This window comes from Prionailurus viverrinus, chromosome F1 (genome assembly GCF_022837055.1).
Source record: "Prionailurus viverrinus isolate Anna chromosome F1, UM_Priviv_1.0, whole genome shotgun sequence".
NCBI lineage: Eukaryota > Metazoa > Chordata > Mammalia > Carnivora > Felidae > Prionailurus > Prionailurus viverrinus.
Window position 1 is genome coordinate 39,376,159 of NC_062577.1, and position 27,129 is coordinate 39,403,287.

Here is a 27,129-nt window from a genome sequence, read left to right on the forward strand (position 1 = left end):
CCCTGCCTTCCAGGACCCACGTTCCGAGCTCTTGGAGGGCGCCTTACAACAACAGTTCCTTCTTCCTAGTAGGGCCCTAATAAGTACCAGCTGGGCAAGCAAATGAATGAGGCTTCTGGAGAGTCTCTTCTCCGGGGACCTCTTCCAGACCAATGGGTTCAGTGATTCCAATCACCTCCGATCCCCACACACCCCTCCATGAGTAAAACACGGCACATCTGGGTCGGTCTCCGCTCTGCCAGGTGGCCCTCTCTGTGTGGGTTAGCAGCCTACCTCCCACCCCTGTGACTTAGGGAGGCCGGGAAAGCCAAGACTGCTTTCACCAAGCTCTGGGTTTAAAGGGCTAGTGCTTGAGGGGGTTTCCCGAGGACAGGCAGGGCCAGGGCCCAGAGGAGGGCTCACTTCTGGAAGTCTCCTCCTGGCACCAGGCTCTTCCCCATCTCAAGGGTGGGTTTGACCAAGTTTACCACCTCTCTGGGTCTCAGTTTCCTTACCTATACAATAAACAGGTTGAGCTGAAGTTCAGATTTTCAAGCTTTTTAAAGCCACAGAGCTAATAAGAGCTTATAGTCAAAGAAAAGCTCATAACAAGGAACCCACACAGGGGATAAGTCAGAGCAGAGTTGCTCTAGCTAAAGCAGGGGGTGGCTCTGTGGGCCTCCCAGACCTGACCCTCCTTCCCAACCTTGGACATCCTGAGGATCCCCTGCTGAGTCCTGAAGGGTCCTCAGCTCACAGTACCACCCCACCCACCCCCACTGGTAGGCTTCCAGTGTGGAGCCCAATGCGGGGCTTGATCTCAAGACCCTAATATCAAGACCTGAGCTGAGATCAAGGGTCTGATGCTTAACCCACTGAATCACCCATGTGCCCCAGGATAAAAGATGGAAGGAAGGAAGGAAGGAAGGAAGGGGGGAGGGAAGGAAGGAAGGAAGGAAGGAAGGGGGGAGGGAAGGAAGGAAGGAAGGAAGGAAGGGGGGAGGGAAGGAAGGAAGGAAGGAAGGAAGGAAGGAGGAGCAATGAGGCCAGGAAGGGAAGTGCTATCTTCCTTCAGGAACAGTTCTGTGCTGTCTGGAGGGGCTTGGACTGGCTAGCCCCGACCTATCCCAGGCCTCCCCTGCCCTCAAGCACGTGTACACGCAGGGGAATACTCAGACCATGCCGAAGCTCCTTCCCCAACATCTCCCCCACAGGATCCTCTGACCTGGGAGAGGGGAGAAGGAGGCAGAGAGACCTAGATTCCAAATCTGAAGAGGGAGGGAACCGCTAGGAAGTCACCGCAGGGGCTTGGAGGTTGGCTCCCGGGACAGGGGAAAGGCCAGGGGCTTTCCAACCATCCAGAAATCCTTCCTTCCAACCTGCCTGCCCTCGCTCAGCCCTCCTCCCTGCTCTCCTCGGACACATACTGCCCAGAACAATGCTGAGAGACCACACGGGGACCGAAATAACCTCCTGCCTGCTGCAAGGGGCAAGAGGCAAATCTTAAAACCTTGTCCGCTCCCCCAGGCCTCTCTGGCCTCTCTGGGGGCCTAGCTGGCCTTGCTGCCCCCTCCCGGCTGGCAGCTTGAGGGAGGGGTGCTCAGGGATGGCTTCCCTCCTTGGCGAGGCCCCTCCCTGCCCAGTGTGGAGAACTCCAGGAAGGAGGGCATGCAAGGTTGCCCCTCAGGCGTGCTTCCACTTAAGCGCTCCCTCTTCCCCCTACACCCCTGCCCCCAGCACGGAGGCTTCAGGTGTGAGGGGCCTGGAGAAACCCGGGATGGGGTCTTGGAAGGAGAGAAGTAGGAACAAGAGGCAAAGGGGAGAGGGGTTGAGGGCTAGGCCCTGGGGTTATTTAGACTCACTGTGACAGAGCCACCTGCCAGATAAAAGTTTTTCACCGTGTACCTGTAAGGGCCCCCAAATCTGGTACCTGTAGGGTGTAGCATGACTGGCTGCACAGAGAAGATTCCAGAATTTTGCACTCCCCTACTCTTTCCCCTGCCGACACTATGGCCTGGTGCTGCCTTCTTGCCTTGCTGAGAAAATTACCTGTGTTAGCCACTCTCCGTAAGTCAGCCCGTTCAGCCCTCACGACTCTGCTGTGAGGTGATGTGTCTACACCCATTTTATGGATGAGGAGGCCAAGACTCAGCTGTTCAGGGCAGGGGGAAGCATGGAGGGTCATGCGTCTGCAGAGCATGAGTGGACCCTGGTATGGGGAGGGTCATCAAGTCAGGGGGTCCTGTACATACCTCAAAAGCCAGAGCGTTTTGGGCTCGCTGTACATTCTGGATACCTTGTTCCACCTGTCCTGTCTACACCTTCCCACATTGTCTTCCTCCTACTATAGACCTGTGATGCCCCCCTTCCCCCACTACAAACCTCTCCTCCTGTCAGCCCTGGAATCTGCCCTAGACGGGGTAGCCAGGACTCAGAAGGCTTCTAGGTGGACAGGCCCAGCACCCATGGTCTCCATCTTGACCGTCTTTCCCACCTCACAATGAACTTACCAGCTGTGGGAGCAGGACAGGATGAAAAATGTCAATTGTCTAAGTTGACTGATGGGTAAACTGACGCCAAGAGAGGAGAAGTGGCTTGCCTGGACCACCCACGCAGTGTAAGGCCTGGAAACCAGCTTGCAGCTCTTCTGACTCTTAATCAAGTGCTCTCCTCACTGTAGCCAATGGCTTTGCTGTCCGGGAGCACTGTGTTCACCACTGACACCCCCACTGACACCCCACTCCTCCCTGCCCAGGAGACGCTGAGGAGATGGTTTTTCCAGAGCAGCTCCCTGGGATGGACCCTGACTGGGTCAGCTCTATTCTCAAATAGGCCCGGCTAATCCCCCAGGAGGCCTGGCCCTGGGAACAGGCAAAGGTTGAGGGAGGAAGGGAGGGAGGGAGGGAGGGAGGGAAGACGGGAAAAGAGTTTGGGTTTATTTTACCCAGAACTGAGGAAAAAACAAATGATCTGCAGGTATTATGCAAACGTGTCTACTACATGTCAAGCACCCACAGTAGGAGTTGGGGGTGGCCCAGGTACCCTCCAGAGCTAAAGATGCCGGAAAGTTAGATAAGGTGACCCAATCACCCACCCCACTCCCTGCCTGGGTCTTCCCGGGTTTTTCTGTCAGCTGCATGAGTGAAAATCAGGGGCGTGAGTGAAAATCAAAAGAAAGCCTTGGTCCCCAAACAACCTGGGCCAAGGCAAGGGTTCAAGGCAGCGGGTGCACGCACAGGCTGGGGTGTTCATGGGCATGGGGAGTATGTGGAATGTCAGGCTGCCTGTTGGGAGGGTTGAAGAAGTCTGGGGCGGGTGTGTGGAGGGAAAGAGGGGAAAGGGGAGTGGGCACTTCCTAGTTTCTCTAGCTGGGCTCCAGGGCAGGACGGCAACTTTGCTGTCTGAGGCACAGATTCCTTGCTCCCCCCCCCCCCCCCACCGAAAGCAGAAATGGAAGTGATCTTGCCCCAAGCTGGGTTTCTTCCTGCTCCCCTGAGGAAGGTTCAACCCCCTCCTCCCTCCCTCAGCTTCAGGTCCCAGCCCACCCCCCACTGTGCCTCTGCACAGACCCCCCCCCCCCCCCCCATAGAAGCTGTGTGCTCACCCTCCTCAGGGCAGAACCTTTCTCTGGATATCCTGGGCTCCTACAGGGGGCAGTGCCCTCAGGGGCCAGATTCTCTGATTCTCTTTGCTTGCTGGCCTCTCTTTGCCCTCCCAGGCCCCTTTCCAATATCCGTGAACAAGGATTTTTCTCAGGTCAGGATGTCTGCGAGGCACATGTTCTGGTTGAGGGTCTGCCCCCCAGGTGGTCCTTGGTGGGGACCAGTGAGCCACCTCAACTGCAGCAGGAGGCAGCCAAGGGAGGGATCAGGATGGGGCGAAGTGTGGAGGGCACTGTGTCAGGAGTCAGGAGCCTGGTTTCTTACTCTGGTCCTCTTAGGATTTTGCTGGGTGATCTTGTGGAAGTCCCCTCCTCCTTTATCTATCAGGGCATTTAATTTATCTATGAGGGGATTGGACAGGATACCTTATGGCTTAGGTGCTGTGAAGAGGGAGAAGGAGGAAAGAAAAGGGGCACAGAAGGGGTGACACCGGCCAAGATAATCTTAGGAAAGTAGGTCACTCCTCTGAGCCCCAGTGCCCTCATTTGTAAAATGGACATTGCTAATAAACTAACAGGCCGTTCTGAAAGACAGAGGAGGAAGAAATATAATGACTCAGGGTAGAGCCTGCAAAGTGATGTGCTCTGGAAGGATGTTAGTTCCTGAGACTATGCAGGGGCTGGCTTCATGGGAGAGCAGGGTTTCAGGATTGAAGGGTGGGACAGCGTGTAGAGCTTCCAGCTGACTGTTGGGGGAGGTGGGGGTGGGGTGGGGGACATCCCGGAGCCCTGCAGGTGAGAGGTTGTGCGGTGTCGGGTGCAGGGGTGCCGCCAGAGGCCAGACCAGGGCTCCGGGCATCCCACATGGAGAAGGGAACCGGTGAACACATGGAGGCTGCACCTCTGTCCACTCCCGAGACGATTCCCACACCAGACCCTGCGAAAATCTCACATTTTCCCAGCTTTTCTCACCCAGAATCACTTCCTTTGTTTAGAGGAGGGGGTGGGGGAGGAGACGGAGGGCGAGGAGGGAGGGGCCCGCGGGTGCCGCCGCCGCCCCCGCCCCCTCCCGGTGTGCGGAGCCCGGTTGTCACTCAGCTCCCGCGCCGGGGGCGACGGAGGCGGCGGCGCCCGAGTCGAGTCCCAGCCAGCTACCGTCCCCCTGGACCTCCCAGGCTGGCCCCGGATCGCCCAGGCATCCCCGGAGCGAGCGGCTGCCGAAGGCGTCGAGCTGGGAGGGCGCAGGGACACGACCGTGCAGGTAGCTAGGAGCTCTGCCAGCTTTGGTGACCTTGGGTAAGTCTGTGCCTCGGTTCGCCGCCGTGGCTTCCCAATGGGGATGCAGGAGAGTGTTGAGAGGGGCGGCTAGATGTCCCTTGGGACTGGGGTGGGCGAGGGTCCGTGGCCCGGGAGGGTCCCTGGAGCGGAACCAGGGCACTGCTGGGAGGCGGGCGCCAGCAGCGGCTTGGGTGGGTGGCGCCGGGCACGTGTGTGCGCCAGCTGGGCAAAGGCGGGGCCCGCGCCCCGGTCTGCGGCTGGGCTCGGTCCCCCAGACCCACGCCTGCCAGCCCAGTCCCAGGTGCGACACCGGGGCGCTACCTCTTTAAAAGCGCCTGGGGCTGAGCCTCCGCCGCACCATGTGATTGCTGGAAAGGCCGGGCTGGGAGAGCTGCGGCGGGAGCCCCAGGACGATGAGCCGCCGCGCGGGTCCCGGAGCCCAGCCCTGCCCGGCGCGGCCCCGCGGCTCGGCGCGCCCCCAGGTGCCCGCAACTTTGGGCACCGCCTCCGGGACCCCCTGGTGGCCAGCGGGCAGGATGGTGAGCTCCCTGCAGCCTGTTCTGTGGGCATGGGTGGGCAGAGCCAGGCAGAGGGACCCCTGTGGGGTGCGTGTGTGTGCGCCCCGGGAGCTGCCTCACACCTGATAAAGGAGCCAGTGGAGGAGTGAGCGCTGCTATTTTAAGTTGTCGAATGGACCCTCTGGGGAAGATAAGGGGAGGGGACAAAGATCAGGCAGAGAAAGGGCCAGGGTATCCCGCCAGCCTGGGCAGGCACTGGGTGTGCCAAGTGGGGCACAGCTCCAAAGGGCAGCGGGAGTTTCAGAGCTGCCTGGGCTCCCCCTGCACCTGCCGGCAGGCCTCCCCACCCCAGGCTTCCGTGACCACAGGTGCCTGCCTCGTGCCCCTTGGTGCCTGCCTGCTGATGTGCCTCGCCTGTGCCTGTCATGCCGCCCTCCATCTCAGCCTTCCAGGCCGCCTACATTGGCATCGAGGTGCTCATCGCCCTGGTCTCTGTGCCCGGGAACGTGCTGGTGATCTGGGCAGTGAAGGTGAACCAGGCGCTGCGGGATGCCACCTTCTGCTTCATCGTATCGCTGGCGGTGGCTGACGTGGCGGTGGGCGCTCTGGTCATCCCACTAGCCATCCTCATCAACATTGGGCCACGGACCTATTTCCACACCTGCCTCATGGTCGCCTGCCCTGTCCTCATCCTCACCCAGAGCTCCATCCTCGCCCTGCTGGCAATTGCCGTGGACCGCTACCTCCGCGTCAAGATCCCGCTCCGGTGAGTCCAGAGCAGCTGAAGGTACCCCCTGCGCCCCATGCTCGGTGGCTCGAGGGCCATCTAGAGAGGATAAAAGGTCGAGCGTAAGGCCCCACAAAAGCCGGATATTCCGCGGGCCGTTGTGCCCCAGCCCTCACTCTGCCTTCCTGGCCTCTGCTCTACTGAGGGAGGCCGAGCTGCAGTGGAAGCCGTGAGGACCTGGGTTGCTGGAGGAATGTGAACCTGGCAGTGCCCACGACCCCAGAGCTGAAGCTGCGGCTGCTCTCCTGACGTGGCCAGGAATCCCAAGGCTGCCTGTGCAGCCTGGGCTGGGGGGTTTGGAGGGGCAGCCAAGACAGTCGCAGTGAGCTCAGGGTGGGAATAAACAGCTCCGCCCGTTCCGGGGATGTGGAAGGGACAGAACAGATTGCTGGAGTGGGGTGAGGATGGACGGAGGGGGACGTACCAGGGGCAGAGGAGTGCTGCTTCTCGAGCCAGACCCGGGCAGGCTTCCCGAAAGAACGCAATCTTCGGCTCTCCTGTTCTCTGGCATCTGTGGCCAGCTCCGCCCTCCAGGGCTGTCCTTTGAACCCAAGCAATCTGATTACTTCTGCCCAGCTCCCACTCCTGGGATCTCCGTTGCAGGCAGGAGGAGGGAGAAATTCAGGCACTTGCTTTTACTGTGCCTGTTCTGTCCCTAACCCACGTGTGTCTTTGCCAGTCACAGCAGAGGTGCTTGTGCTGTGTCCAGGCAGCACCGGGGTGGGTGGCCTGACAGTGGCAGCCCTCGTGCGGACGTCCAGTCCACGACGGGGCCTGCCAGGCCATAATCTCGTCGCCAGGCAGTGCCTGGGCCACCGAGTGCCAGCGAATGCCTGGGCGCACTGCCAGGGCTGGCCCGGCCGGGATGCTCTTGTGAGGCGGGCTCGCCCCCTCTTTGAGTCTTGTCACCAATAGGTTCCCTTTCTACCAGGGAGCTCTGGCCATCTCTGGCAACTGCCATCCCCAGAGTCACTTCCATATCTGGGACATGGGGCCTCTGGCCTCACTTGGCAGTTTGCCCGGGGAAGGCCTCGGTGCCCACGCTTCTCCTGTTTGCCTTGTATTTGTGCACATTTACCTTTTCAAAGCTTTTCTTCATGCACCACCTTTTCCTATTCCCTCCGTGATCCCCTAAGGGAGGTGGAGTAGGAGCTGGGAAAGGAGAAACTTCAGAAAGACCCAGAGGGTCTCCCCAAGCTGGTGGGGAGCACAGCCTAGATTCCGCCGCCCACCTTCCTTCCTGATTTCCCGCCCCCTCCCCCACCCCCCACCATCCCAGACTCTGCGCCTTGCTTACGGCCCTCACACTTTCCCAGGGGAGGGGGGTGAAGATGGCTGCTCAGGGCACAGGGGGAGGCACAGGAGGTGGCCCTGGAGCCCCGCAGGCACAGCCGCAGAGGGGCCTTCATGCTGCCATTAGTCCCAGGTCGTGGCCGGGCTGTGCAGAGGAAGCTGGTCGCAGCCCATTAGAGTGGGCTGGGCCTCTGAGCGGGACCATTACAACAACGTATTGCCACATTAGAAAACTCACACAGATACGCCGATGTAGGAAGGCCTGCTCAAGAAATTCTGTCTGCTGAGCGGATGCCAAGGTGAACCAAAGGCCTGATCCTGCTGTGACGGAGGTCACAGGCCTGCCGAATGTGCCCTACTTGCCCTGTGGGGAGGGGGCTGGCTGTGCCGGCAGGGACTGCAGGCTCGTTCTTCCAGGAGGCAGCTGTGGTTGTTCCTTGCTCCAGCTTCTGGGAGCCAGGGGTCTTGAGGAGCCGCTGCCTTCCGAGGGCCGAGGCAGGCGTGTGCACAGAGGCTAAGAATACAGGCTGGGTTCGAATCCTTGCTATGCATTCCTAGCCGTGTGACCTCAGGAAAGTCGCTTGTTAACCTCGTGAGGCTTCAATTTCCTCATCTATAAAAGGGGATATTAATAATAGTACCTTCTCCCAAAAATGATTGGAAGAATATAATAAACCCCTATATACAAAACACTTAGTACTATGTAATGCACTCAGTATTATCTGCCAGCCATTCAGTGGTATGTTTCTGTTTGTAGCTTTAGTATCATTATTCACGTATGGCTCAAAGTGGGCCTGAATGAGCAAAGCCCTCGCCCCCCACCCCACTGTGCCCTGGTGCTTTCAGACAGCAACACACACGCCCCCACACGCGTGCACATGCGCACGCGCACAAACCCCGCGTTTCCAGGCAGATTTCAAAACACCGTTAAGTTATATTTGTACATGAGCTTGTACTTTTCTTCCCCAGTGGATTGTCACTGTGTCAAGGGCAGTGATCTGAGCAGCAGCAATTGCATTTTGTCCATTTCTGCAAATTCTCCAGAATGCCTCGCCCAATGTCTGGCACATGGAAGACACTCAGGAAATGTCGACTAAACTGGATGAGTTTTCAGAGCTCACAGGGTTGAGCCTCAGGCAGGCATTCCAGATGTCTAACCTCTAACCTTCTTGTGGGAGACTAGACCGCCCGTGCATTCTTTTTATTTATTTTTTATTTTTTTAATGTTTATTTAATTTTGAGAGAGACAGACAGACAGACAGAACACAAGTGGGGAAAGGGACAGACAGACAGAACACAAGAGAGAGAGAGGGAGACAGAATCCGAAGCGGGCTCCAGGCTCTGAGCTGTCAGCACAGAGCCCGAGGCAGGGCTCGAACTCACCATGACCTGAGCCTAAGTCAGACGCTTAACCAGCTGAGCCACCCAGGCACCCCATCTGCCCCCTGCATTCTGCTTCAGGGATCTGACCACGGCTGTCCCAGTAGCTCAGGCAGTTCCTTAAGAGTCGCAACCCCGCAGCAGCTTGGGAGGGCCCTGCCCCATGGAGAGGAGTCTCCTCGGTTAGAGAAAGGCTGCTGTGGTCTAGCTCCTAAAGCCAGGATCCTGGCTGGGCTGACGTGATGGGCCACTCCAGGCCCTTGCCCGTCACTGCCAGGTCCCCCTGCAGGAGGAACAGCATGATGCTCCCTGGGCAGTTACAGTCAGCAGGCTGCTGGGCCTGGGGGACTGTCGGTCAGCCAGAGGTCCCCATGCACTTGACTTGCTGCCCTGACAAGCCAGTCGGAGGTAGATGCCTTGGACGCTGGGGAGTAATACTGAGCAAGCGTTGGTGAGACATCTGTGGGGTAGCCGGGTGACAGAGTGAGCTTGGGCCCCTCACCAAGCAAAGCATGGTTCGGTCAGTCAACCACAAATTTTATTTCATTCCATTTGGCAGAAAGCCAAGAAAGAAAAGAAGGTTCACATCCCATAGTGTGGTCCAGTGACAAAAAAAAAAAAAAAAAGAAGAAAGAAAAGAAAAAAAGAGATCTCAAATTGTTGATTCATCAATAACCTGTGGTCATTTACATGTGTTTTGCATCCTATTTGCATAGCACCTCCACAGGCCTGGTAATCCACACCCCATTACCCCCTGAGCTCCTACTTCTAGGGAATCTCCAGTCTTTATCCACCACTCCCGCACCCTGAGTTTCCTTGGTGGCCCTCTGTGGCCTACTCCAGGGGGCTGGTTATGGGGAGGAGTGCCAACAGGGGGCTCCCCGGCCACAGCCCTCTCTGTGGGAAGGAGACCTGAGCAAGGGTTACCTGTGGCCAGATAGGCTGGGGTGGGGTTGAAGGGGCGGTGGATGCTTGGGAGTCAGGAAAACTTGAGTCTGAACCTTGCTCCGTTACTTCCTAGCCCTGCATCCTTGGACGAATTATTCAAACTCTCTGAGCCCCCCCCCCCCCCCTCATGTGTTAAATGAAGGGACTAGATTTGAGGTCTCTGAGCTGCCTTTTAGCTCTAACTCTGTGGTTCTTCCTTATCACGACTCCTGAGAAGGTTGTGTTTTTTAGTTCCTAATGGGTAGGAGCTAGGCACAGTGCTATGTTTTTTTTACAGGCTTCATCTCATTTAATGTTCCTGGCTTCTCGCTAGGAGAGGGCGTTGCTGTCCCCGCTCTGTAGACACTCCTGTAAACAGGTCGAAGGGGCAGGGAGGTTCAGTAAGTTGCCCTGACCAAAGTCTTGTCGCCAGCAGAGACAGGATTTGAATCTGGGCCTGTCTCACAGCCGTCTTTAAGCAGGGAGCCCCTGTGCCTCTTGAATCGGCCCCAGGAAACTATGGGGATTATGGAGGAGTTTCCTCAAGGCTGTCAGTGCGGTGATTTTGCTCCCCCGATCTTTGCCAATGGCCCTCGTGCTGTGCCCGTGCTGGGCGCCTCCCTCTGAGTCCTCCTCACCTTCACTCCAGTGCCGCAGCTGAGCCCCAGGCAGCCCTGCCTCTGTCCACAGCTGGAGGCCTGCCCAACTGGGCTGCTGACCCCGGGGGAGGCACAGCGGGGAGTGTGGGAGGCCAGCATGCTGGGGCCGGGGAGGAATCTGGTAGATGAGGACATGTTTACTGTTAGGCATAAAGTTAGCGGGCCTGGGTCTTTCCGGACACCCAGCGTGCCTCCTGTGCGCGTACCCCAGCAGGCGACCGTCTGTGTCCCCGGAGGCCCCGAACAGTTGTTCTCTATGGTGACACTGCTTTCACGGGGGGCGGGTAGGCCATCTCCAGCTCCCCTGCGGGGTGGGGTGGTCAGAGGCTGAGAGTGGCTGGGGAGAGGAGAGCTGGCAAGCCCTGAAGCCTGACTTCCTCACACTTGCTGAAGGGGAAAGAGAGGCCCGGGACCCCTGTGTGTTCAAGGTCGGTCAGCCACGAGCCCTTTCCCTCCCCTCCGATCCTGACTCTCGCCCCCAGCGTCTGATGTAAAAGGCTGGGGCAGGAGGAGCCCTTGGCAATCGCCTCTCCTGCAGGAACAGAACAGAGAACGCAGCCTCCCCAGGGTCAGTCAGCAGATCAGTGGTGGGCTTAGAGGGGGAAAGTGAAGAGAGACGTCCCTCTGAGATTAAAAAGGACATTTCTTTGTTTGACCGAGGGCCAGCCTTCAGGTGGCTTATGCTGAAGAGCGTGCTGAGTGAGGGGGGCATAGACTTCAGTTGAGAGAAATCTGGATTCGTTTCAAGGGCGAAAGGAACTTCTCCCAGCTGGCATCAGAACGGCTTCCAGGAGGCTTCTGAGTGCTTTAGGAGTAAGCTTCCCAGGTGTTCGTGCTGCTTGGAAGCAGGGGAATGGCCACGACGTCCTCCCGAGAAGCCCTCTACCAAGGGCCACGGGTGGAACCTTAGAGGCCATGTCCTGACATTTGATACTTAATCTCCAAGCATGAAAGCCATCCATGTTTCCTGTTAAAATGTTGAGACATATAGGAGGGAGTAAAGATGATAAAGTCACCAGTAATTCCACCACCTACACGTAACTAGTGTTAACATTTTGGTGTTCCAGAGAATTTTTCCATGTGTGTCTATATATATCTGTACCTCTAAATATAGATAGATTATAAATATAACTTTTACACAGTTGAGAGCATGGATGGTTTTATGCCCCATCCCATTTTGTTTACTTAATGCATTATGAGCATTTCCCCATGTCAATAAAAATGATTCTGTAAGAATTTTATGAGGGTGAAAACCGGATTGTCTTTTCGCCCATCTTTTTAGGTCTCGGCTAAAACAGCCCCTCCTCCGGGTGGACTTTTCTGACCTCCTCTCCTCCTGGACCAGGCTAATTTCCTCTGTTAGGTACCTTGCACCTACTTCTTGCCCATCACTCGTGGTCCAGCTGGTTTTTCTGGGCTCGGTAAACACCGAAATGGCACGTGTCCCCGTGCCTGGCACAGAGGAGGCAGGCTGGAAGCACTTTCTGAATAAATGAGTTTCATATTTTATTTATTCATGCTTATATATTTGGGCCATTTGGGTCCTAACTACAATGATACCCACAATTCACATTGTTGGTAGGGTCAGGGCCGAGCCTAGAACCCTAGGGGAGCACAGCTTCCAGCCGTCAGGAGTTTTTAATTTTTAATTTTTAAAATATTTCCCACCTCCCTTTACTCCACCTCTCCCCACTCCTCCTGCCCAGTTTCATGGAAACTGCAGATCCCCAGACGTGCATCGGTTTTCCTCTGCCCATTTGCCTTTCTGGGCTCAGCAGGGCAGGGCCGGCTGGGCTCCGGGCCTAGTCCTCGTTGCCTAGTCTCTATTCCCTGAGGCCTGGACATCCTGTTTCTTTGCCCCTTGGTGAGGACAGCTGTCCCCGAGTGGGAGAGGCGTGGAGGGTGGCACTTGCTAGTTGGCTCCACTTGGCAGGGTAGGCACAGAGCAGAGAGGAAGGAGGACAGATGGTTCCTTGGGCTGCGTGAATTACCCCGTCAGCCTCAGTCTCCTTAACTCAAGCCCAGGGGAGGCTGCCAACTGCTGCAGAACGAGAAAAGGCTGGTGGGTAGCCATGGGACGGGAGAGGAAGAGGAAGCAGGTGGGTGAGTGGACCTCGGTGTTCATGGCCCCTTGGAAATACTGGCGTGGGGGTGGGCAGGGAGGTGGAGACAAGGGCCTTCCCTGACCGCAAAGACAAGGAGATGAGGCACCTTTTCCTGCACTGCTCTTCACCCTGGGAGTTTTATCCCCAGTGGGATTAGGGGTATAATGTTAGGGACATGGTGACTTTCATAGATCTATTTCAATTTTTTTTAATGTTGTATTTTATTCTTGAGAGAGAGAGAGAGAGAGAGAGAGAGAGAGTGTGTATGTGTGTGTGTGTGTGTGTGTGTGTGTGTGTGTGTGAGCAGAGAGACAGAGTGTGAGCGGGAGAGGGGCAGAGGGAGAGGGAGACACAAAATCCGAAGCAGGCTCCAGGCCCTGAACTGTCAGCACCAGAGCCCGACGCGGGGCTTGAACGCACGGACCGTGAGATCATGACCTGAGCCGAAGTCAGGAGCTTAATTGACTGAGCCTCCCAGGTGCCCCCCATAGATCTATTTCATAAACTGACTTGGAGCACCTGCCAAGTCCCAGGCACTTTGCAGGGCTACCTGTAGATACAAAGATGGGTGGGCTGGGCTGGTCTCTACCTCCATCTGGGGGCTCTTAGCCATTGTTGAACTTGTGGATTCCTACAGACCAAGGTGGCTGAGGACAAACTCCCAACCTGCCTATGGTGGAAGTGGGGGTGTCAGGAGACCGGCACTTGACACCTTAAAGTGCTCGGGTGGGGCCGCTGGGCCCTTCTCTACATTCACTCTCTGCAGCCCAGGTCATGTGGCAGAGGCCCTTGAGGGATATCTTCCTGCCACCTGCCTCCAGAACTTCTCTGTCCTTTGAGAGAGTAGGGCAACTGGTTCCTTTTTCTTATTCTCATGCAGAGCCCTGATCTATTAATTCGTTCATTCATTCATTCATCCATTCAACAAATACTTATTGAGTGCCTCCTATGTGCCAGGTATTGTTATAGATATTCTGGATGCAGGATACGTTCATTAACAAAACAAAGATCCCCCTGGAGTCTGCATTCTAATGGGTTGGAGGACAGATGCTAAGTAATGAACACAGTGCCTAATATGCAGAGCGTTAGAAGGTAGAATGTGCCAATGGGGGAAGGAAAAGAGCAGTCTAAGTGGGATTGGGGATGCCAGGGTGGGGGTGGAGAGAGAGGGTTGCAGTTTTAAATGGGGCAAAACCTTAGAGGTGAGGGACTATGCTGTGCAGATATTGGGAGAACATTTCACACGGAGGAGATACTTGGAGCAAAGGTCCTAGGGAAGGAATGTACCTGACGTATTTGGGGACTGGCAAGGAGGTGTGTGCAGTGGGGGTGGAGTGATAAAGCTGGAGAGTGGTCAGAGATAGGGCTGGAAAGATGATAAGCTACTGGCTTAGAGGCTGCTGGAAGGACATTGGCTTTTATTCTGAGGGAAATGGGGAGCCACTGCAGGGTTTAGAGCAAAGAAGCAACATGGTTTGATTTAGGTTTTAAAGGTTCACTCTGCTGCTGTATTGAGACTGCACTGTAGGGGCGGGCAGGGGACTAGTTAGGAGCTAATCACATGAGAGCAGAGGTAGGTACCCTGAATCAGAATGATGCAGAGATGACAGTGAGAAGTGGTTGATTCTGGATGTGTGTGTTCGAAGTTTATTTTTTATTAAGGTAAAATGTTTATATAGTGAGGTGCAGACGTCTTAAGCATACAGCTCAATACAGTTTTGCATGTTGATATACCTATGTAACCACCACTCTGATCAGTATCTGGAACATTTTCAGCACCCCAGAAGGTTCCCTTGTGTCCCTCCCATGCCCTCTGAAAGGTCACCACTATTCTGACCTTTATCCCCATGGACTGATTTTCCCTGTTCTTGAACTTTTATAAAGGGAAATCACATAGTGATTTGTGTCTGGCTTCTGAAGCTTCAAATGACGTCTGAGAGTCATCCCTATTATTGAGTGAAACAGTAGAATTTTTTTGTGGGTTGGCTGGTTTTTGTCTCTGTTTTTTTTTTTTTCTCATTGCTAGAATTCCACTGTATGAATGTACGGTGACTTGTTAAAATTCTGGCTGTATTTTGAAGAAAGGGCCAATGAATTTGCTTATGGATTGGGTGTGGGATATGAGAGAAACAAGAGTCCAGCACGACCCAAGCTTTAGTCCGAAGCCACTGGAAAGATGGAGTTGGCATTATCTAAGGCGGAAAAGGCTGTGGACGGTCCAGGTTTTGTGAGCAATGGAGTTCAGATTTAGACACCTTGAGTCTGGACTGTTGAGCGGGTGGTTGGATGGCTATGTAAGCATGGGGTTCAGGAGAAAGGTCTGGACTGGGGATATAAATGTGAGAGCCACTGGCACGTGGATGGTGTGTAAATCCCCAAGGGGCTGCCATGAGGTCTCCGAGAGCGGAAGAACAGACAAAGAAGAGACGGGGACTGAGGACCAAGCGCTGAGAGGCTGGGGAGAAGAGAAGGCTCAGATGTAGGAGGAAAACTCAGAGCCCCCAGCGCCCTGGGTGTGGTGTCCCAGAAGCAAAGCTTAGAAAGTATGTCAAGGAGAAGTGAGGGATTGGCTGTTTCAGATGCTGCCGGTGGATCGAGTGATGTGAGGACTGAGAATTACTGTTGGATTTAGCAAGCACAATGTCAGCGGAGGGGTGGGAGCAGAAAGCTTGACTGGAGAAAGCTCAAGAGAGAAGAGGAAGGAACTGAAGGCAGTTGGCGTAGATTACTCTTTGGAAGAATTTTGTTACAAAAGGATCAAAGTAATGGGGCAGAAGCTTTCAGGCGAAGCGGGAACCAGGCATTTTGTTTTGTGTTGTTTTCTTTCTTTTTTTTTTTTTTTTAATTTTTTTTTCAACGTTTATTTCTTTTTGGGACAGAGAGAGACAGAGCATGAACGGGGGAGGGGCAGAGAGAGAGGGAGACACAGAATCGGAAACAGGCTCCAGGCTCCGAGCCATCAGCCCAGAGCCCGACGCGGGGCTCGAACTCCCGGACTGTGAGATCGTGACCTGGCTGAAGTCGGACGCTTAACCGACGGCGCCACCCAGGCGCCCCGTTTTGTGTTGTTTTCTGAGATTGGAGGGGGACCTGGGCACACCCGTGTGCCCCTATCTCACGATCCAGGAGAGAGTGCAAAACGGGCGTTGGAGCCAAGGAGAGAATTTCTGGAGTGCAGGCTTCGTTTCGGCAGCCCGGGTGGGGACAGACACTGGTGGGCTGGCTTCGAGGCGCTTGGAGATGGCCTATCAGGCAGGAAGGCAGGGCGTGTGGGTGCGGATGCCGCCAGGTGAAGTTCTCTTCTAGTGTTTCAGCTTTCTCGGTGAAGTGGGAAGCAAGGTCATCAGCTGAAAGGGAGGATGTGGGAGGAGGCAGCGGAGAGAGTAGCAAGCGGGAAATAATTCTCTGGAACTGGGGGAGGGAGTAGACTCGAGACTCCAGTCTAGACTAGACTCTCTATACTCGACTCTAGCATAATTGGAGGCAGCATTCAGGGCCCACCCGAAGTTCACGGTGATGAATTTGAAGCGAGACTCTGGCGGCGTGGCCTTGTGCTTATCACAGGCCGCGTTCAGCAGCACTGGCTCAGGCATGGAGCGGATGGAGAGTCCCTTCCTTCATTTAGAAGTGCCAGACTTTGGACCAGACGTTAGGTGTCTTAATCGTGGTCAAGAAGTTGGCCCTGGTCCCTGGAGCTTAGGAACTGGTGTAGGGAGAGAGCTAGTCCACAGATAAACAAGCGGGTAGCTACAATGATAACTTCAGGGGAATTCAAGGAAGGAAGCCCTCTTTCTCCTCTCTGTGGCTGGCTCTGGCTTCTCCAAACCCTGAGTGTGTCCAAAGAGACCCACAGGTGTTCGAGGACTTAGGTGGGGGCCTTGTAGCCCTTGTGGTTCCTGGGCAAGGGTTTGGATTTTATTCTGAGTGCGCTATGAAGCCTCTGAGTGCTTTAAGCAGGGAATGACGTCATCTAAATTACATTTTTAAAAGGCCGGAATTAGCCAATGAAATATTAGGAAATCAAATCCGGTGATAGGTAAAAAGGATAATATATCATAACCAAATAGGATTTATTCCATGTGTGCGAGGGGGGTTTAACACCGAAAGAACTCAATCAGGGTATTCGCCACATTGACGGAAAAAGGGCACCCTGCCTGCTGTGTGGAGGATGGGCCGGAGGGGGCAAGAGAAGACTATAGGAGGTCGTGGCTCTGGGGGGGAGGGCGGGGGCGGGCAGGGAGTCCAGGAGGCAGTGGAGATGGAGAGAACTGGAAAGATTTAGGGTATGTGAGAGTTAGAACCCACTGCTAATGGATTAGGTGTGCAAAATGGGAGAAGGGGTCAAATATGAGTCCCGGATTTATGGTTGAAGCCATTGGGTAGATGGCGGTGCTGGGTCCACAGAGAAGGAAGAAACTGGGGGGGAGATTCAGACCCTAGTAGATACTCAAGCGGAGGTGATATGATAACGGGTCCTCTGGTGGCCTTCTCTCTCCCTCATTCCCCAGCTTCCTGTCCTTTCATGTGGCCCAGCAGGTGGGCCCCTTCTTGCCTCACACAGCCTTGAGGAAGGAGCCCCTCGAATACCCAGCAAGCTTCCTGGGTGCCTCCAGCTGCTCCGTCTTCTCACCTCACTTCTTGGGAGGCTATTGGCTTTCTTAGGCTGGAACCATAGCAATAAGGCTGTATGTCTTTGGGCCCCCTGAAGCTGCCAGAAGGAGACAGCAGACTTGGGGGTTCTTCCTTGCTGCCGGGCTCCATTCAGAATGAGACACAGTGGCTTCTGGGATCGCTAAGGCCCCCGAGTGTCTGTCTGTCCTCAGGCTCCCTTGGGTGCCACTGTCCCTGGAGTCTCTGTGTGCCTCCAGAGCTTCATGTCCCCCCCCTCCCCACCCCCCCTGCATTGCTGGAACCCACCAGACCTAGCACCATGGATTGTGCTGGTCCCCTGCAGGGTGGTTGTACCTCCCCCTACCCCCCCACAACAGGCTCCTCTGACGGCCACTGTGGGGCACTGAGTGGTGCAGTTTCAGCTACAGCAGCAAAGAGGATAGTAGTCACTAAGCAGTTATCAAGTATCAGCTCTGGCACTCCCCCCCCTCCCCCCCGCAATGATGGGCAGAGCGGGTGGGATGGGGGAGCCCCATCTGGGTCTTTCTTCCTGGCCTGCTCGGAGAAGCACGGTCTGTGCTTCCCCGAAGAAAGCGGCCACGGTGCAGCCTGATCTCGGAGGCCACTGGTTTCCGATTCTCCCCTCTCCACCCTGACTAAGGGCCCAGACTACCGCGTGGCAAGTGCTGGTTCTCAGTTCTTTTTTTTGTGTCCCGGCGGAACCAGGAGCTCTGATACGTACCCGCCCAGCTGGAACGGGATCTCACCAGGCAATGAACCTCTCGTGGGGGCACAAGAGGGGAAGGTCTGTTGGACAAAAGCCCCTCTACCCTACATATTTGTAATGATCCCCTTTTCGGAGAGGCTTCTCTCTTCCCCTGCTTTAACGGAGCTACATCAGTGGAACAAAGGGTAAAAGCAGTCTCCCCAGGCAGACGGTTCAGCACTTAGAGCTGTGCCACTTTGGAGTGCTTACTTAACCTTTCTGAGCTTCCATTTCCTCCTCTGCACAAGAGGCTGCTTAATACTTCCTTCTAAAGGTTGTTAGGAGGCCTAGCGATGAGATATGTTAAGAGACTGGCACACAGTAGGCACTCAGGAAGTGGGGGCTGTTACTATCGTCAAATAATCCTAACTCATTTTTCATTTACCGCTTGATGTTATGTGGCCCCTGGGGTCCCACCGGGCTCAGATCTGCGTCAAATGGGTTGTGTGCCCTGTGAGGGCAGGGTGTAGATCTCTCCATCTGTCTTGCTCGTTGTATCCAAGTACCTAACACATGTCTGGCTGGCACCTAGTAGGTGGCCGAGTCAGTGTCTGTTGGGGGAAGGAATGAGAGAATGCTGTCACGGAGGAAGGAAGGCTTAGGGGGGGCAGATGGAGTGGCCACCTGGGGAAGAAGTCGATTGGGTCTTTTGTATTCACTCACAGAGGTACTGGAGCATGAAGGGTTATTTCATTAAAACATTCCCAAGAGATCAGAGGGTGGGGGGCTGGGAGGCAGAGCGGTGAAAGGTCTCACCTGGGCTTACCAAGCAAGTTGGGGAGAGAATCCTGGTCTCTGGACCCCAGCTTGGCTCCCTCTGGTCTCCACACTCCTGTTTCTATGAGGGGAGGGGATGTGAGCAGCCCCTCCCAAGCCCTCCTTGTCCTTCTGAGGGGCCTGCATCTGAGAGAGCTGAAGCAAGGGCTCCCCTGGGGGCCGCTGGCTCTGTAAATGCTCCCCGGGGAGGAAAACATTCAGCGTGTTTGGGGACTCAGCAGACACACCTGCCAAGGTGGCTCGTCCCCTGCAGAGTAAACACAACCCTCCCCAACCCCCACATGGGCCTCCTGGGGCTGCCTTGATGACAGTGGCCCCGCGAGGGCTGGGGAGAGACACAGACACCATTCAGAGTGGCTGTGTCCGGCCCCAGGGACTGACAGTCTGGGAGTGAGCCAGGGAGCCAGCTAGGGGTGTGAAGGAAGGCATGACACCTCTGCCACCACCACCTGTAATCACGACAGGAGGCCACTGTGGCTTCAGGCTCTTAGTGGGGTATGTGTATTCATATATGCACACCAGGGTTTGTGTGTGCATGTGTGTGCACGCGTGTGTGTGTGTGTGCGTGTGTGTGTGTGTGTGCAGGGAGTTGTAGCTTTTTATTTTTATCTTTACAAATAAAAAAAAAATAATATCCTGGGCTTCCAAACCTTTCATTCGACCCTGTTTGCTCCCCCCTGCCCCCCCCACCCCAGCTCACACTCTCTGAGGCCCAGACAAGAGTCCCAGCCAAGGCTCTTTCCTGTTTGTTCTCCCCAAGGCCCTCATGCCCCGCCCACCACCATGAATCCTCCCTGACAAAGGAATACAGTTTGTGCGGTCAAGTCAACTAGTGTTTTCTGACGACACAGGTCCTGTCCTCAAGGGCACAGACCTATAGTCTGGGGGGTGAGACACGGTTTACCAGTGGCCACGCAGCAAGAAGCCTGAGTAGGCCTGGCCTGCACCCAGGCACACAGAGCCAAGGTCACTCCCCCAAGCCTGGGATGCTCAGCCCCACCCCTCCCTGTACCTGTGCTTAAAACTCACTTTCCCTGGCTCCGGGCCAGTTACTTCTTAACCTGTGCGTCCTTGGAGTCTTAACATCTAAGACCATATCTTAGACACACACCCATACACCCCGGGAAGCTGTTTTCTTTTCTCCTCTTGTCTGATTCCTCCTCATTCTTTAATAGTCAGCTCAGATGAGACCTCCTCCAGGAAGCCCTCCTTGCTCTTCCTTCATGTGCTCACAGTTCTTCTTCAAGGGCTTTAACCACAGCTCTTGCCAAACTGCACAGAGGTAATCTCCGTCACTTGCCTGCGAGCAGTTTGCAGGGGTGGGGGTCCAGGTATATGCATCTCTGTCCCCATGGTGCCCAGCATGCTTTCTGCCCATTTTTTATTCCCATGACTGGTCCAATGAATCAACGAATGAATGGTAACAGTAGCGAGTGATTCTTGAGCACCTAGAATGTGTGATGCCCTACGCTGAATACTTTATACGGACTCCCTAATTTCCACATTTTCTGAGAAGCTGAGGCTCAGAGAGGCTGAACAGCACACTGTCAGTCACATAGCTGCCAAATGTAACCAGAAGTGTTAAATGAACGGCTGAATGGATGAATGAAAAGATCCGTATTTGAGCCTTGACTCCAACACTTAAGCTGGGTGATTCGGGATAAATCACTTCCCTCTTTGGGTCTCAGTTTTCACATCCATAAAATGGGCCGAATCCCCATCCCTACCACCAAGAGTTGCCGGCGAGACACCGTTCTTGCAATGGGAGGGGAGAATGGCTCCATTGTTCAGGGGTATGTCGGCGCGGGGACGAATGGCGGAGAGGGAGGGTTACCCCACCCACCCCACCCGCACCCCAAATCTGCTCTCTGGCCTGCAGTTCCAGGTGCTGCCCAAGGGCTGGCCTGACTGCCCGGCGCTGAGGTGGCAGAAGTTGCTGATGTCTCCTGCAGGGCTGGAGGCTCGTGAGGGAAGCAGAGACCCAGGAGCCAGGTGGAGAGCTGCCGCTAGGAGATGAGGAGGGTCAGGAAGTGGGTGCTGCCCGACGCTTGGCAGAGGAGCCGGGTCTGCCTTTGGAGCTGGTGTTGCAAGAGCAAGCCTCTCCCCTCTCGGGTGTCTACCACCTGCTGGAGCTGCCGACAGCTCCTGGCTGCTGCGAGATGGGCTGTGAGATGGGCCCGGCAGGCTGGAGGGTAGAGACTCCCCGACCACACCAGGCGGGAGGCGTGCCTCGAGGTTGGCCGGGAAGGAACCAGCAGTGACTGAAGGTGCAGGCTGGCCCGGGCTTTAACTCCCCGGTGATGGGGCAGCCCCTGGCCCTCCAGGGGTCCGCAGAGATGTCTCCTCCCGCTGCTGGAGTCAGTTAGGCGAGGAGGGGCCTAGAAAAGGCCTGCCAGCACGCGGCCTGGGTCTGAGCTCCGTCTGCAGGCAAGGCTTGAAGGAAAAATGTTCAAGGAAAACACCTGTGAGGAGAATCAAGGACAGGGGGCCTTCTCCTGAACTGGGGTGGGGGGGGGTGGGGGACGGGGGGAGAAGTGATTTCCCAGTCTGGCCAGTCCAGAGGGAGACTGGGGGCTGGGAACCAAGAGGCCGATGGGTCTGCCACTTGGACAAGCCACCCCACCTCGTCCCACCTTCCCTGGTAGAAAGGACGCGGGGTTCTCGGGGGGTGTTACCAGGATCCGCTGAGCGGTGTCCGTGCGAAGTCTGATGAAGGATAGGGGAGCCGAGGGGCACAGAGGCCCGAGTGCCTCGGGAGTCAGGCTGGCCACACTGCCCTCCCAGCCTGGGCTCTGCTACTTATGTGTTCTGACCTTAGGCAAAGACTCTGAGCCTCAGGTGCTACGTATGAAAATGGAAGTAATAATATTTGCCTCACGCGACTCTTGAGAGGGTGATACGTGAAAACCTAACGGCTCCCTCCGGGGTCATGGGGCTTGCTCTTCCCCTTCCTGCTGTTTGGTGGGAGGGGGGAGGATGGATGGATAATGGTGTGTGTGTGTGTGTGTGTGTGTGTGTGTGTGTGTGTGTGCGTCTTCTGTCTCTGATGATTTTGGGGTGGACAGCTGACACTCCCATCCACCAGTGTGGCTTGAGGGGTTTCTTTACATGCATGTCAAGGCCTGCCGTCGTTGGGGAGCTCAGCCTTGGGGAAGTGGCAGGCCTGGGAGGCGCAGAAAGCCCTGTGCACAGGTAGGGGTGCGTTCCATCACTGCCCTGGAGAGAGTGTTTGGGCACCTCCCTTCCTGCTCCAGGCTCTTCCGTGAGTGCAGGGACAAGGGGGTCCCGAGGAAGGAGAGGTGCGGGCTGGTGGGAAGGGAGTGCTCGCCCGGGGAGCATCTCCTCGGTGTCGGGAGCAGCACTGAGCGCCTTCTTTGTCAGCATATTTGATTTTATGTAGTCCTGCAAGGCTGCGATCAGCATCATTTTACACATAAAGAAATAAGGAACCGGGGAGGTAGAGTCCCTTGAAAATTGTGGCCCAGCTCCTAAGGAGCAACACTTGGATTGGAGCTTGGCGCCTGCCAGATACCAAAGTGGATGCCACTTGTGAAATACGCACTCCCCACTGCCACTGGGCTCAGGGATTTCCAGACCGGGAACCGCAGCCCCTGTCCTGAGAGAGCTTCTGGGCGGCGATGGACAGGGGACACAAGATTTTGCAGACAGCGAGACGGATCGGCACAGCCTGAGCTAAGATGGCTGAGACTTCTGGGGCAGAAATTGCCAGTGGGTGCAGACCTGGCCTGCCGCCTGGTTTCCTTTAGGCCCTGCCTGCTTTCTCTCAGGCCCCGGGGCCCGCACGTGCTCGTTTGCCCGGCCGCTTGAATCACAAGCGCAGCGAAGCTAAATCTGGAGGCGTTGTCAGCATCAGGGCAGCGGAAACGATCCCACGAGGTCCACAGAGGTGAGAGTGGTGGAGACGGGCTAGAGGGGCCTCCCAGCAGGCCCTGGGCTGGGTCCTGGCGGCAGGGGGGTGCTGTGAGGGGCTCAGGAGGACCGCTCTGCCACCCACAGGGAGAGTGCATCCTGCAAAGAGCACTGGGCCCAAGTCAGAGGAACCTGGATTCAGTTTGAACTCAGACACTAGCCAGCCAAGCTGTGGCCTTGGGCACGCACTGAACCTTCCTGGGCCTCAGTTTTCCAATCTGTAAAATGGCAACAGTCTGTTCTTTTTTAACCTGGCAAGCTGTTTGCAACAGGTAGGATCCCTGGCTGCGAAGCGCTTTGCGATGGTGCCGGGCTGTGTCATTATCATGTTGCCAAGGTGGGGAGCGTCTTTATCCTTTCTTCTCCCATGCTGGCTCTTTTCTGTCTGCACGGTGAGGGGGAGCTATCCATTAAGAGGAACAGGTCACACGGGTGGCTTTGCGATGAACCTGGCGGGGACTTGTGTTCCTGTTTCCTGTAGGATACGAGACAATGCCTTTCCTTTTTTTCTGGGCTCCTCAGTCAGCCCCTCCCCAAACAAGGGTGTGGGGGGCTATTCTTGTGCCAGATATTGTGCCGAGTGCCATTGGGTCCTGCCACCCACACCTATTATAGTCTGAGAGGCTCAGACAACAAGGGACACCAAGGGATGAAAGGCTACGGTCCCTATCCTCCCTTCCCTCACAGCCTCACGGGAACACAGATGTGTGAAACACAAAACACCACCTTTGGAGGCAGCCTGAGCTGCGATTCCAGTTCCGGTCAGCAGCTCTATGACCTTGGGCAAATCACTCCCGGGATGACTGAGAAAAGAGGGAAGGAGGGACTGCGTGCAAAACTCAATGCCAGATGGTGACAAGGGACACACCGGGAGCTGGGCCCGGCAGAGCTCAGCTCCATTTTACAGACGCAGAAGCCAGGATTCTGTGAGGTGATACAATTTGCTGATGCGGCAAGTTTGAATCCGATTCAAAGGCAGGCCCTCTAATGCCTGTTAAGAGCCTGCTAGGGCTGGGTTAACCTGGAACTGCTCGCTCCCCCGGCCAACCGGTGTGTGGCTGTCAGGGATGTGAGTACCAGCCGCGGAGGTCGGAGGAAGGGGAGGGGTACGTGGTCGGGCCTCTGCAAGATTTAAATGTTGGGGGCCCCCGAAGGTGGACCTTCCAAGTAGCCCAGATCGTCAGCATTGGTATCAGGAAAGCCACTTCGGTGCCCCCAGCCCCACCTCCCTCACCCCTGGGGTGGCAGTGCGTGTCCTGCCTGATTCTTGCCTGGTTGAGTCCCCAAGGCCCATTACTGCCAGCCCTCTGCATCCTCTTTTTCCAGCTCTGAGCACGACGCTTTGAAGTTTTCGTGAATGGTAGATGGAAAAAAAAAAAGGGCTTTGATTTAATAAGCTTCCTCCTCCCCCACACACATCGTAATGTGAGATTCCGCCATCCAGGGTCGTAGCAGGTGTGAGTGATTTACAGGGCTTTGCAGAAGCGGGAGTGACTGAAAATGAGTTTATCGATCAGCCCTCAGAGAGGCTGCCTCACCGGGCCCCTGCTCTGGGACGCTGCCAGCCGCTCTGGCTGCTCTGTGCAAAGGACAGGGGTGCAGGGCAGCTCCCTGCAGAGCAGAGAACAGGCTGGGCCCCACCTCCTCCCAGGGCTGGAAAGGGGGATCTGTGCCCTCCCTGAGTCCACCCAGGGGAGTGTGGGTGCAGGTGCCCCCCCTTCCACTGCTTCTGGGGCCCCCCCAGCTCATTTCCGTGGCTGGGGCAGAATAGAGGGGGCCACCTGAGCCAATGCAGGGTGGGGGGGCTGGCGGGGCTCAGGGCCAGTGGCTGTTGTCCCGTTCTCCCCCGTGCGCTGTTGGCTGGGAAGGACTGGAGTCTGGGCTGGGCCTGGCCGGGGACTTGGCCGTGTGGGGCTCGGTGAAAATGCACACGTGCAGTGAGATACACGGCAAACAAAGCATCGGGAGATGCCGACCAGCAACCGTGGGAAAGTGCTGGGGTTCTCACTGCTGTTATTTGGGCTCCAAACCCCACTGAGCTGGATGTCCGTGGGGAGAAAGGCCAGGACCTGGGGGGAACACACAGCTCCTTCCAGGTCCTAAGAGCAGTCCCGCTTTTGGATGGTGAGGCAGCAGAAGGGACTGGAGTTAGACCTGGGAAGCATTTCCTGACACAAAAGCAGAGGCTCTGGAGTGGAGGCCTGATGGTGGGAGTGGACTCTGGAAAGATTTCCAAGGTGGAGAATTGCCCCTGCCCTCTCTGTCCTCCCACATCCTGCCATCTGTCACATCTTTTCTAGAGGAGAGGGCTAGAGGCTCTGAACCTTAGGAAGCCCCCTGGGAACAGTTGCCTCCCCAGGACGAGCATCCCCGTCTCCTAGGCTGGGGAGGGTCTGGCAGAGGCATTGCCTGGGACTCCAGGCTCAGCCGCAGCGCAGAAGGCCTGTCTCCTAGGTCCCAGCTGGGCTACTGCCTTTGGGATGCTCTGGAGTCTGCATGGGATCTCCCTGGCGGGGGTTACGTTATGGTCCCTTGATGGACATAGGCTTTTAGGCAGATGCTGACTATCCTGTGGTTTCTAGGCCAGGAGATGCTCAGAAGGGAGGAAGGAGAAAGAATGTGGGCTCCTCCTGAGTCTGCCCTGCCGCTGTCTGCAGTCTCCACACGGGCCACTTCCCCCGAGAGAGCTTTACTGGGCCCAGCTAGGGAGTATGGCTCCTCCAGGGCCCTGTGTGGGGTTTCGTGCTGGGCTGAGCAAGCTCCCACCCTCCCCTGCCCCCTCCCCACCCCAGGCAGATCAGGGAACACAGACTAATTCTGTACCAAGGTTGAGTTAGGTGGGAGAGCTCCTGCAAAGAGAAACTGAAGCCATGTGGCCAGTCTTCCAAAATGAAGCAAGCAACTTTTTTTTTTTAATTTTTTTTTTTAACGTTTATTTATTTTTGAGACAGAGAGAGACAGATCATGAACGGGGGAGGGGCAGAGAGAGAGGGAGACACAGAATCAGAAGCAGGCTCCAGGCTCCGAGCTGTCAGCACAGAGCCCGACGTGGGGCTCGAACTCACGGACTGCGAGATCGTGACCTGAGTCGAAGTCGGACGCTTAACCGACTGAGCCACCCAGGTGCCCCAGCAACTTTTTAATCTGCGTCCCTGCAACCTGCTTTGTATCTCTTTAGGAGCTGACCGTATTTTCCAGTGGAGTCAGGGGTGTCCCCTGGGTGGTGAAGTGATAAGGTGAGGTGACAACGCTAGGCCCCAGCTGCCACTATTGACCCAGGGCCTAGACAAGTTAGCGCACCAGCCCCGCGGTCACAGCGAGCCAGCGAAGGGCAGTCTTCTCCGGAAGGCCATTGTGCCGCGGACAGAGCTGAGGCTCCAGTCGTTACTTGCTCAAGGCCACGAGCTGTTAACTGGTGGAGCCGCAGCGTGAACTCGTTCAGCTCATTCAACAGAGCGAACTCTGACTCTGCAGCACACTTCATTCATTCACTTACTCCTTCACTCACCCCCCCCACACGCTTCTCTTTCTGGCCTTTGTCACTGCCCATCGTCCTGTCTGTGGGGCACATAGCTAGAACACGAAAGCCGAGGGGAGGAACTCCCTTCTGGGAGACTGTGTGTGCCTCACCCCCACGGCCCTCGGGCCCCTCCTCCCCGCACTGGGAGAGGAGTTTGGGTCTCAGGCCACCCCCCCCACCCCTCCAGCCCCGCTTTCTGTTAGCGCCAAGCTCAGCTCTCTATATAGGATGATCGGACGCGTTCCAGAAGAGGGGGCACACCGTGCAGAGCTTGGGAGACATCTGGCTCAGTCCCACATCATCTCGATTGAGGACACAGATGCCCCAAAGGGGAGGGGTCTCACCCAGACCAGCTCACTCCCAGCAAAGCCTGGACGGGAACCTCTCTCTCCTGACCCACACCACAAGGAAGGACCCCAAGGGAGGACCCTTGGGGGTCCTGAGGTTGCTGCCACGCGGACAGGCAGCATGGGCCCCTCTGTGCCCTCGAGCCCAGGGAGGTGCACACGTTCCCAGGTCCCTCCTGCCCTGCCCCGCTGACGTGCCAGACACACTGGAAGATTCTTGGCTGCCTCTTGTCAGTGGCCACTGTCTGAAGAGGCCAGAGAGGCCTGTGGAAATGATCCCATCAGGTCCCTCTCCCCAGAGGCAGGTCTTTCCACTTCACTGGAAAAGGAATTTGGCCTTTCACCACCACGGTCGTCACAGTAAAGGCCTCGCTGCACCAACCACTCACAGGCCATTAAGTCCGTATGCAGACAGGGTGGGTTTTTCCGTCCCACCCACCAGATGAGTCAGAAAGTCGCCCTCGGCAGGTGGGGCCATTTGGCCTCGGTCTTTTTGCCATCCTGGCCTTACCTGACAGCAGGAGAGAATTAAGTCTCAGAGCAGGAAATGGCCAGGAATGCCGAGGTCTGGGTCCGGTTTCCCCGAGCTGACTGATCAGGTCAGACCCCCTCCTTCTCCAGGGCCACCCGGTCACTGGGATGTGGGGCCAC

The 27,129-nt window shown here is 56.1% G+C and overlaps 1 protein-coding gene across 3 annotated transcripts in view; it reads left to right on the top strand.

Annotated features, from left to right (window-relative positions):
• Positions 1–4,791: 4,791 nt before the first annotated feature.
• ADORA1 (adenosine A1 receptor) overlaps positions 4,792–27,129 on the top strand; it is a 36,261-nt gene continuing 13,923 nt past the window's right edge. Inside the window, exons 1-2 of one of the 3 annotated variants that reach the window (XM_047841093.1) lie at positions 4,792–4,876; positions 5,745–6,142. In XM_047841093.1, the coding sequence (XP_047697049.1) occupies positions 5,802–6,142 (341 nt within the window). In that variant the 5' untranslated portion in view covers positions 4,792–4,876; positions 5,745–5,801. Of the gene's footprint in view, positions 4,877–5,161; positions 5,398–5,713; positions 6,143–27,129 lie in introns of those variants that run through there. The other 2 variants (XM_047841092.1, XM_047841091.1) reach the window with 2 other exon arrangements.